Source organism: Salminus brasiliensis, chromosome 25, assembly GCF_030463535.1.
Source record: "Salminus brasiliensis chromosome 25, fSalBra1.hap2, whole genome shotgun sequence".
NCBI lineage: Eukaryota > Metazoa > Chordata > Actinopteri > Characiformes > Bryconidae > Salminus > Salminus brasiliensis.
In genome coordinates, this window is record NC_132902.1 from 3665310 (window position 1) to 3677728 (window position 12419).

General features: G+C 46.2%; 1 protein-coding gene across 1 annotated transcript; it reads left to right on the forward strand.

Annotated features, from left to right (window-relative positions):
• Positions 1-2922: 2922 nt before the first annotated feature.
• On the forward strand, positions 2923-12216 carry nptxrb (neuronal pentraxin receptor b). Its single transcript, XM_072671649.1, has 5 exons — positions 2923-3990; positions 8047-8275; positions 8789-9030; positions 9853-10032; positions 10599-12216. The coding sequence occupies exons 1-5, from the start codon at positions 3208-3210 to the stop codon at positions 10830-10832; spliced, it is 1668 nt and encodes a 555-aa protein (XP_072527750.1). The 5' UTR covers positions 2923-3207; the 3' UTR covers positions 10833-12216.
• The last annotated feature ends 203 nt before the right edge of the window (positions 12217-12419 follow it).

Here is a 12419-nt window from a genome sequence, read left to right on the forward strand (position 1 = left end):
TGCCAAATGTCCCAAGATCGTCTTGAGATCATCCCCAGTCCCAGATGTCCCAGAATCATCCCCAGTGCCAAATGTCCCAAGATCGTCTTGAGATCATCCCCAGTCCCAAATGTCCCAGAATCATCCCCAGTGCCAAATGTCCCAAGATCGTCCTAATATTATCCCCAGTGCCAAATTTCTCAAGATCATCCCCAGTGCCAAATGTCCTAAGATCGTCTTGGGATCATCCCCAGTGCCAAATGTCCCAAGATCGTCTTGAGATCATCCCCAGTCCCAAATGTCCCAGAATCATCCCCAGTGCCAAATGTCCCAAGATCGTCCTAAGATCATCCCCAGTGCCAGATGTCTCAAGATCGTCCTAAGATCATCCCCAGTGCCAGATGTCTCAAGATTGTCCTAAGATCATCCCCAGTGCCAAATGTCCCAAGATCATCCTAAGATCATACCCAGTGCCAAATGTCCCAAGATCATCCTAATATCATTCCCCAGTCCCAAATGTCCCAAGATCATCCTCAGTGCCACCCACTGCCAAGTGTCCCAGTATCATCCCAGATCCCATACCAAGTGCCAAATGTCTCAAGATCATCCCCAGTGCCACCCAATGCCAAGTGTCCCAGTATCATCCCAGATCCCATACCAAGTGCCAAATGTCTCAAGATCATCCCCAGTGCCACCCAATGCCAAGTGTCCCAGTATCATCCCAGATCCCATACCAAGTGCCAAATGTCTCAAGATCATCCCCAGTGCCACCCACTGCCAAGTGTCCCAAGAACATCCCAAGATTATCGCCAGTGCCAAATGTCTCAAGATCATCCCCAGTGCCACATGTCCCAAGATTGTCTCCAGTGCCCCCAGTTGGGATTTTTTGGCTTTGTACTTTCTTCACAGCTTAGTCAAGTCCAATTCCCACCCACTACGTAGGACTTCTCCATCACGTGATGCCACCCAACCAACCACAATGCCACCGGACAGCTCAGCATGCTTGGAGGAGAACACCTACTTCAAGTTCTGTTACATCAGCCCTCAGACAAAGCATAAGGCTCCCAAAGATACCTTATCCAGCAGAGGATTAAATGTGTTGGCCCATATCTCCCAATATAATGTTTGATATCGTACCAGAAGTAGGGTGTACAGAGTACAGAGTACCTGACACAGCTCCACATCGCCATCAAGTGGACCAATCTAGGAGGCTTTTATAGGACTTTATAGGCCATGTCTGAAAATTAGAATAAGGCACCCTGAAAAAGCTGTGAGGGCCTGAGGCTGAATGAAATCAGTTTGTCAGGGTAGTGTTCCCCAATCTAGTGGAAAGCCCTCCCAGAGCAGTAGAGAGAGTGTTTGCACAAAGGTAGAAGAAACATTGAATAAGAATGTGTCCACAAACGTTTGGCTGTGTGGTGCTGCACTCTATTTATGAACTAATACAACATAAATTGTGTCTTGTGACTCTTGGGACGAACAAGGGTGACCCATCCTCCCCTGATCAGAACTATTTAAATAAATAATTGATAAAAGTGACCGAAACAGCACATAAAACTGAGTCTGAGTGTGGCTAACAGCTCTGGCAGATCTGACTGTAACAGCCTAACTAAAAGGAAAGAGCCAGAAGGTAACACAGACATGGGAGCACTCTGAAACACTAGCATCCCCCCACTCCACAGTCCAGAAATGTGGGTTATCACATGCAGGCGGCGGGACGACAGCACTAACTTATTTAATTTACCACAATTCCCTACATCCATGAACCCCTGGATCTAGGTGGCATCTCAAGGCAGCTGGTCTGACTGCGGCCTGGTCTCGGTCTCGGCTCTGGATTGTCAGCCGCTGTTTACACTACTTTGCCGGCTAGCTAGCAAAGTACTCCATACTGATCTTAAATAACAGATTTTTCCCATATTCTGGAAGTTTGCTCTTCATAATCAGTCAAGGTCTACAGAATTATATCTGTTAGAACATTTTTCATCTTCTTATCTGTGTTTTTCAATCTGTAATTTAATTTCCCTCAGATACACGTGTTAGCAACTCTAGCTAATATAAGACAAGAAGCTAGGCTACTTCTACCCTAACTCCTTTCCTGCCAGTATTCCGACTCCCTTATGTGGAGGTTCTCAGACTTTTAAAGAGGTTGTTCACATTTGCTCATCTGATTTACAAGCAGAACCATCCATTAAAACCAAACCAGGTACTTGTACCCCCTTCAACTCTTCAGTAAATGCTGTGGTTTTATAGGTTACAGCACCATAACAACTCAAAACAAGCAGTTCAGTGATTTATTGGTTCTTTGCCTGGTCGCTCTATAATGGAGAACCTCTTGCAAATGGTTCTCTAAACAAATGTTTAAAAAAATTGTAGCTCCAAAATGGGTTCTACTATTGTTTTGAGATAAAGAACCCTATAACGGAAGGCAATCATTACTCAAGTACATTTAAAACGGTTCTAGATAGCACCAATGAGGGTTCCATCGAGTCACAGAAGGGTTCTACGAGTCATGGTTCTATATAGAACGCTTGCATTTACTAAAGAACCCTATTTCCCACCCGTAACCCAACAAGCCCCGCCTCCCGCGCCAAGATTGGCTTGTAGCGTACCACTCTCTGTTGATTGGCTGTTTGGGTTCCAGCTCCTACGCGCGGATTGGCTGGTGGTTTATGCTGGCAGTTTCATCCGTAATTTTTTTCCCGCACCCGTATTCCACCAAGCCCCGCCCACTACAATGGGATTGGCTGATGGTTTATGCTCACAAAACTGGCTCGTACTACATGCTGAAACGCTCATAGCGAAGGGGGCGGGGTTACTTCAAAGGCGAAGCGTCGTAGAAAGGCTTGTAAGCCAATCCCAGCAAAGGGGGGCGGGACTTATATTACTCCGTCTACGTCGGCATCTCTCTCTCTCCCTCCCTCCCTCTCTCTCTCTCTCTCTCTCCCTCTCTCTCTCCTCATCCATCCATCCATCCACTCGATCAGTGACCATAGTAACCAGCGCACGAGGAGCTTAGCAACGCAGGGAGGAGGAGGAAGAGAGCTTCATCACTCCTGCAGATGAAAAAAACAAGCAAATAAATAAATAAAGAACCAACACCGCCGACCCCAAACGGACCGTCTCAGCAGAACAGGCCGGATTCGATGCTCTAGAAGCGGCTCGCTGGACATCAGAATCGCCCCTCCAGCCTGACCAGTCGGCCCTGTTTTTGCGGCTCTAACATCGGCGATGAAATTCGTCGTGATCCTGGTGGCCGCCGGCATGCTGGCCTTCGTCGGCGCGGTGATCTGCATCATCGCCAGCGTGTATCCGCGCTCCCGGGCCGCCGCGCCCCAGGCCCTGGCGGACAACCACTCGGTGTCCGCGGACGCGCTGCTCTCCTCCGGCTCGGTGGCGCACGCCGGGCCGCTGGGCGCTCTCCATGGTCCTGAAACCCCGGGCGGTCTCCACGGCCCTGAAGCCCCGAGCGCTCTCCACGGCCCCGATTCTCTGGGCGCTCTCCACGGGCCCGGCTCCTTCGAGGGTGGTGGACTCGGCCTGGGCCTGGAGGTGCCTTTCCGCAACGAGCTCACCGGCTCTCCCGGCCCCAAACAGTTCTCCTTCAGCCGCCTCATTTGCACGCCCGTGCCTCCGGGGGAGTGCAAGACGAGGAGCCTGAAGGTGCAAGCCGACCAGCCGTACGCGGACGGCGGCGACGAAGACGATGAGGACTGGAGACAGCTGAGCGTCGCCGCAGAGGAGCTCCGTCAGACCGTCCTCAGGCAGAACGACCAGATCCTCATGGACCAGAGAACCATCCAGGAGCTCACAGGGAAGCTGTCGGAGTGCGAGAGCGGCCTGGAGGAGAGGAGCCTGCCTGAGCGCAGCGTCGGAGCATGGGCAGGCGGCCGGCGCCGACTCATGGCCGGGGACGACGTGAGCACCTCGGCGTCGCAGCTGCAGACCGCGAGGGCCGTTGAGGAGCTGGAGAAGGCCATCCTGCAGCTGAAGGACCGCATAGAGAAGCTAGAGGTGAGTGGGGCTGCTCTGTAAAACACAGGTTCCAGAATGGCTCCTGGCTTGGACGAGTGGTTCTAGCTACAGTATACAGGTTCTTTAGACCTCCAGATGGTTTAACTTTTGGCTCCAACCCAGTTTGCAACACTTAGAACAGAGATGTGGACCAGCTGGGGGTTCCAGAGGGAACCAAACGTGGTTTTATTTTTGGCCTCACTCTGAAGAACCGTTAGTAGCCTCGTGTTCTAAAGCACAGGAAACCCATTATTAGGTTCTTACACTGTAAAAAAGGTTCTTCATGGTTCATCTCATTTACACACAATCAAACCTTCCATTAAAGGTTCTTTAGAGAACCAAAAAAGGTTCTTCTACAGCGTCACTCCATCCCCAGTTCACCAGAAAACCAAAAAATGTTCTTCTATGGCACTACTCCATCACCAGTTCTTCTACAGAACCAAAAATATTATATGGCACTACTCTATCACAGTTCTGTAGGGAACCAAAAAAGGTTCTTCTATGGCATTTCTCCAGCCAAGTTTAAGGAACCAAAACGGTTCTTCTACAGCATCCCTTCATTTCCAGTTCTTTAGGGAACTAAAAGGGTTCTTTTAGTGGGCATTACTCCAGCCCACTTCCTTAAGGAACCAAAAAAGGTTCTTCTACACCATCACTCCATCAACAGTTCTTTAAGGAACCAAAAATGATTCTTCTACACCATCCCTCCATCATCAGTTCTTCTACAGAACCAAAAAGGTTCTATGGCACTACTCTATCCCAGTTCTGTAGGGAACCAAAAAAGGTTCTTCTATGGCATTTCTCCAGCCACCTTCTACAGCATCACTCCATTTCCAGTTCTTTAGAGAACTAAAAGGGTTCTTCTATGGCATTACTCCAGCCCACTTCCTAAAGGAACCAAAGATGGTTCTTCTACAGCATAAAACATTCTTCTGTGGCACTACTCAATGCACGTTCTTTAAGGGACAAGGATGGTTCTTCTACAGAATCACCCCATCACCAGTTTTAGGGATCTAAAATTATTCTTCAATGGCACCACTCCAGCCCAGTTTTAGGGAACCAAAAAGGGTTCTCCATGGCACCACTCCAGCCCAGTTCTTTAGGAAAGCAAAAAAGGTTCTTCTATGGCGTCACTCCAGCCCACTTCTTAAGGGAACCAAAAATGGTTCTTCTACAGCATTACTCCAAATTTAACATTCAACAGAACAGGGGGTTCTACCACTGTTGTGAGAGAAATGACCCTATTTTAATACCATAAAGAACCCTTATTGCTGCAAGGGCTTCTAGCTAAAGGCAACGGTTATACAGTATATAGAACCATGACAACTGTTGTTTCCTATGAAAGATATCCTCATATCTATGGTAACTTAAGGAACCTTTAAAAGGGTTCTAGATAGCACCAAACACATATCAGCACATATTGTCACGAGTCAAATAACACTTTTCAGTGCTGCACTCTTAGTTGAAAGGCTTCCATACAGAACTGAAGCGGGTTCTTTGGCTCATTTTTTGAGGAGGTTCTGAGGAGAACCATCAGAACAATGCTTTTAACTTGTTTTTTTTTTAACCTTGCTTAAATTTACTGAAGAACCTCATTTTTAGGGTGTACATGGAACCATTTTCGCTAAGACCCCTTAGTTGTAAGAGTGTAGGAAAGCCCTCAAATGGAGCAGAACCAGAACAAGGCAGTCTACGCCTAAAGAACCTTCACCTGATGAAATTTGAACCAATTTGAAGGTTCTGTACACTCTAGTGATTCTTCCACTCAAAGAACCATTTGAAGCTCTTCCTCGTTTTTTTAAACTGTACATAGATGCTCACGCTCACACACACACACTATATGGACAAAAGTATTGGGACACCTGCTCATTTATTGTTTCTTCTGAAATCAGAAACAATGACTTTCTCCTGCTTTTGTTGGAGTAACTGTCTACTTTCTACTGTCCAGAGAGGAAGGCTTTCTACTAGATTTTGCAAGAGCATTGCTGTGAGAATTTGATTGCATTCAACGACAAGAGCGTTGGTGAGATGAGGATGTTGGATGATGATCACCACCCCACCTTATCATCCCCTCCTCAACTCCTCAAGCCATCCTTGAACGTATTGGATGGAGCACCAACCCTCATTTCAGAGAACACAGTTCTTCCATTGCTCCACAGCTCAATGCTGGGGGGCTTTATACCCCCCTCTACTAGCCAACGCCTGGCATTTGGCAGCAGGGTGCCAATGGGTTCATGTTGATCTGCTTCCAATGTTCCTATTCCAACATTCCATTGGCAGTACCGCTCTACAGGGGGGTGCAGCTTAAAGTTGCTGAAAGCATTCAAGCAGAAGGGGTGTCCACAAACATTTGGACAGGTAACGCATCTCACAACACAACACAGCAGTAAATGGTGGTTCTTCTGTGGAACCTTCGGTTTCAGTGGCAGCAAAAGCTGATTTCCAATAAACGTCCTCCATCATTCTGGGAAATAGCCATTCTAACTGTCTCTCTCTCTCTCTCTCTCTCTCTCTCGCTCCTTCTCTCTCTCTCTCTCGCTCCTTTTCTCTCTCTCTCTCTCGCTCCTTCTCTCTCTTCTCCCTGGGCTCCTCCTGTGTTCTGTAAAGCACTTGCTGTGGGGGAAAACACATGCATAAAATATGAGTGAGTGAGAGAAACAGCCTTGGGGTAGATGCCACGGGGTTCTTGCCGAGGCTGAGCGCTCAGTCTTATAAATAAAGGTGTTCCAGCTTCCTTGGCTTTCACGTCAGGTTCCAAGGTAAAAACACCCTCATCGACAGACCGTGGAACCGTTCGTTAAGCTTTAAAAAATTCAATTCAGATTAGTTCAGTTCAGTTCAGTTCAGTTGAATTCAGATTAGTTCAGTTCAGTTCACTTGAATTCAGATTAGTTCAGTTCAGTTCGGTTGAATTCAGATTAGTTCAGTTCAGTTCGGTTGAATTCAGATTCGTTCAGTTCAGTTGAATTCAGATTAGTTCAGTTCAGTTCAGTTGAATTCAGATTAGTTCAGTTTAGATTCAGTTCAGTTTGGTTGAATTCAGATTAGTTCAGTTCAGTTCAGTTCAGTTGAATTCATATTAGTTCAGTTCAGCTAAGTTCCAAACTGTATTGTTATACTACTCAGACATAATTACATAACTGTTTTTCAGCTCAACTTAGCTCAGTTCAGTTCAGCTCAGCTCAGCTCAGTTTGGTGTAAGTGTATTGTTATATGTACTAGTTAAACAGCTTTTCAATTCAATTGAATTTAATCCAGTTCAGTTCAGTTTGGTGTAAGTGTATTGTTATATGTACTAGTTAAACAGCTTTTCAATTCAATTGAATTTAATCCAGTTCAGTTCAGTTCCTTTGTATTGTATTGTTATAATAATTGAGAATAACTACATAACTCTTACATAACACATAAATCAAATTCAGTTCAATTCTGTTGCATTCAGTTTAACATTACTGCTATACTAGTCGAGCATAATTACATAACTCTGTTTTTCAGTTGATTGTAATTCAATTCAATTCAGTTCAGTGTATTCCATTTGTTTGCATTGTTATACTACTCGAGCATAATTACATAACTCAACTTTTCAAATTAATTCAATTAAAATATGCAATTATGTTCAATTCTGTTCATTTCCATTCCATTCAACTCAATAGAATTCAGTTCAATGCAGTTGCAGTTAGTCAGTGCAGTTCTATCAGTACATAATTAGTTACATAGCCACATAACATACATTACATAGTTCAGATCAGTTCAACTCAACAATTCAACAATTAATTTCAGGTCCATTCCATTCAACTGAGCTTGTATGATTGTACTAGTAGAGCATAATAACAGAACTCTCCGCTGGACTCTTAGGTGTGCTACTGTGTTTGCTTCCACTCTACTGCATAAAAGAAGCTCTGTGCTGCCTTAGTTGTTGGATGCACTTCACACATTCAGAGCACAATTCACATCAGTGTGGAAACGTTTTATAAGAGCGACAATCCCAGACATTAAAGGGTTAACAAACCCTCTCACCCCCCCCCCCCCCCCCCCCTCTCTCTCTCTTTCTTTCCTCAGCTGGAGATGGTTCCTGTGGTGCTGAATCACTCGGAGGCGGTGGTGGGGGCTCCAGGCGTATCGGGTCAGGCTGGTGGGCGTGTGGAGGACGTGGGTGGCGATCTGGAGAAGAAGGTGAAGCTGCTGGAGGAGGGGAGGAAGAACCTACGCAAAGAAACGCAGATCCACCACCAGCACATCGACAAGGGTATCAACACCCTGCAGGGCCGCATCTCAGAGCTGGAGCAAAGTGAGGAGGGGGGCTTCAGGGCTGAACATGGTTGGGGGGGAGGGCATAATGGGGTTAGCCTCATTATGTCTCATTTCTGTCTCTCAGAATTAAGAAGGCTTTAAGATTATGCAAATGAGCTATGCTCTGATTGGCACTTCATTAAAAAAGTAGAAATGGGCTAAAATGTAATGTCTTCAGGGACACTATTGCTTCAGCCCTTCTGCAGTGCACAGAACCTTTGGAGGGTTGAAACAGTAGAGGAACCTTCTAAAGGTGCTTTGAGGAACCTTCTAGGAACCTTCAAAAGCACCTTAGGAGGTTCCTCCACAGTTTCAAAGGATCTTATTCTTTTAACAGTGTAACAACACTCCTTTTCCCGTTGCTACAAATGGGCGGGGCCTAACTGCTATAGGCTGACATCACATCCGTGATCCATTCCAAATAGATTATGTTTTGGGTTCGTCTGTAGACCATACAGTCATGACGAGTAGATGAGTAGGTATGGTTTGAAACCTCTCTTTGTCTCAACAGGTCTCACGGGCCCCCTATTCCCGCAGGGCTACAAGCTGTCCTTTCCAGTGCGCTCCAACTACATGTACGGGCTGGTGAGGCGGAACATTCCGGAGATGTACGCCTTCACAGCCTGCATGTGGTTGAAGGCGGCCGAGAACGGGATCGGAACGCCGTTCTCCTACGCCGTGGCTGAACAGCCCAACGAACTCGTCCTTCTGCAGGGGGTCCACAATCCAGCTGAGCTGCTGGTCAATGACAAGGTGCAATAACACACACCTCAAACAGCACTTCTTCAGTTCCCACCAGGAAAATAATCACCACGGAGACAGCGATTAACACTTAAAGATGAATCCTGGCTCTTTTAGCCTTGCACTGGAGCTACGAGGGCTAAAGTAGGGACAAGGAACATGCCTGAAGCCCCTCCTCCCTAATCTAACGTCCTATAAATTCCATATCTTCAAATCATCAGAAGCTGAAGGCATGATCTGAACTAGCAAAGGTCAAAATTATACATACACAAAAGTCATAATACACACACACACACTCTTAAAAATAAAGGTGCCATAGAAGAACCACATTTGGTTCCATAAAGAACCACAGTTGTCATAGAAATGTGTGAGTGTCCCAAAAATTGTTCTTTATGGAAACGAAGATGGTTTTTATAGGACTTTTATTTTTTAAGAGGGTAGATTATTAATTCAATGCATCTAAAGGTTCCAAATGCTCAAGGCCTCTAAACTCCCTGTTAGTGATCATGATTGGCTACAGCTGGCAGCTGGTCAGCTGACATATGCTCAGGAGAACCCAGGAACCTGCAAGGCACAGGCCTACCACAGGCCTACCACTCTCAAGTCAGTACAAGATATTGGGATATAAGATATAAGGTCTGGAGGAAGACCCAAACTGTCACCCTCAGCTAAGAGATAATTGGTTTGGATGGTCAGGGAGAACCCGGGGACCACCAAGGCACAGGCCTGCCATGAACTGGAAGATGACACAGGAACACCAGTGTCGCTGTCTACCTAAAAGGCTGCCATCCGTGAAGGAAGCTAACTGTGCCTCTGATGTAATCTGTCCTATAGGTGGCGCAGTTGCCCCTGTCCTTCCCTCAGGGCATTTGGCAGCATGTCTGTGTGAGCTGGACTCTGCGTGATGGTGTGTGGAAGGCCTACCAAGGGGGAAAAATGAAAGGGCGGGGTGAGGGGCTGTCATCGTGGCATCCAATCAGAGCGGGGGGCGCGCTGGTGCTGGGACAAGAACAGGTAGGTTGGGGAAGGGGGTGGGTGAGTTTGTGCCATTTCACCTTGGGTGGGGTTGGGGTTAAAAATGCCCAGATGCTGTTTTATGAGCCTGTTTACAACCCTGTTATTTTACCTCTGAGCAGTAGCCTAGCATTTAGAACTGCAAAAAGAACTGTGCCAAAGGCTCCAACAGTCCAGATAACAGCTTTGGTCCTTGCTTCGATCGCCCAGCATTAGCTTTTAACTGCTCCAAAGGCTACAACACGGCTTCGGCCGCCTATGGTTAGCTTTTAGCCGCACCAAAGGCTCCAATGTGTCAGATAATAGCATCCGTCCAGGCTTTGGTCACCTAGTGTTAGCCTTTAGCTGCTCCAAAGGCTCCAAGGCCCTGGGTAACAGCATCGGTCCTAAGCTTAGCCTTTAGCCGCTTCAGCATGCCAGATAACTGCATTGGTTATTGATATCAGATATTAACACTCTTGACTTTCAGAAATATTAATATTAATTGTAATATAATATCAAACATTTGTATATACATATATAAATATATATAACCATTCTCTCTGTCTCTCGCCCATTTGCTGCAGGACACACTGGGGGGCCGTTTTGACGCCTCTCAGGCTCTGGTGGGCGAGCTGTCGCTGTTTAACCTGTGGGACCGGGTGCTGCCACCGGCAGAGGTGGCCGCACTGGCATCCTGCAGGGACCCCCCACAGCAGGGGAACGTGGTGCCCTGGACGGAGCAGGACATCGATGTGTTCGGGGGGGCAGTCAAGGAACCCGTAGATCCCTGCTCTGGTGGGACTGGGGCCCAGAAGTGAGGGGTGGCTTTGTGGGGGGGGGGTTTGGGGTCGGGGTTGGCTTGGAGATCAGAAGGATGGTTTTTGAAGCTGTGACATGGCCGAATGTCTTGGTGAAGAATGTCCACTGTGGAACTACATTCATAATCATGCTCGCCGCTGTATATGTGTGCCGGGCAGGGATCTGTATGTGTACGTGTGTGTATCTGTGAGTATCAGCAGGCAGGGAAGCTGGCTGGTGTCCATTAGTGTCTGTTTGCTCGTGCACTACTGTTCGGAAGGTCTAAATTTGTCCTAGTAAATTTGCTTGATGTAGACTTAAGAAGAGGCTAAAGGACGTCCTAAGTGTGTATGCGGTTGCAATCATCAGAATAATCCATTCAGGAGAAGAGTGTGTTACTTGCAATTGCATATTCCACCAGAGAGGGCGCCAAATTCCCTAAATTTACATAGTGCTGCTTTAATAATTATTATTTTATTCAATAATATAAGAATTCAATAATATATTCAATATAATAGTAATAATATCGTATACAACGAGGATTCAAATATTATACATTAGACACTGCAAGGCAGTCTGGATGTTAACTCTTCTATTTCTTAATTTTTTAAGGTTAAACAGCTTTTTAAGTGACAATAAAATGATTTTACATTTTTCCAAACGTCACTTCCAGCTTTCTATAATGCTAGCTTAATGTAATGCTAGCATGCTAGTCGCTGTAGTTGTCGTTTTGTACATATATGGCTTTTTCCGAACTGTAGTGTAGCCGATATGTGTGTGGTTGGATCGGCAGACCCATACGCTACAAATGCTAAGCTTCGTCCGTGTCGTCCCGTGTCCTGTGGCTGTATTTTAGTGCCCCTCGCACCCGCCGGCTCCCTGCCCGCAGTAGAGTACCACGAAAACGTACCGTTCCATTATCACAGTCTTCTCCCTGTCGCATCCATGCTCTGCTACAACTTTTTACTCACTTCATGTGCTGTGTGATTTCCTGGCGTTTCTTACTTTTCGTACGGTTCGTTCTTTTTTCGTAATCAAAACGCGACGCTTACAAGCTGGCAAGTTATCACCTTTTTGTCATGGCGGACATGGAGGTTGGACTCAGCAGTATTAGCTTATTTGGTTCACAAAGGGACATCTTTTTTTGTCACCGTGTTTCAGAAACTCATCCGTCGCTCTCACACGTCGCACAGAGAGATAAGGAGCATGAGGAAGTGCCTGTCTGGGTGGCCACACCCACTTTTCTTTTCTCCTCTTTTGCTATTGGTCGACGACGATCAGTTGTGATGTCAATGTAGTGCTTGTTCATGCATTGTTTGCACCGCAATGGATTTATGACGATATTGTGACATATGTGGATGAAAATATATTAAAAAAATAAATTAAAAAAGCTGGTGTCCACAAGTGACTTTATTTGATGTATTGTTTATGCAGTCATAAGTATTTGGACAGTAATGTTTCTTTGCAGTGAAGCAATTAGGACATGATTGACATTGAGACGTTCAGCTTTACGTTAAGAGGTTTATCAGAAATACTGCATTTACCATTTAGCAATTGGACAAACCCACACTGTCATTGAAACTGTCACTGACTGCCTTCGGTTTGGA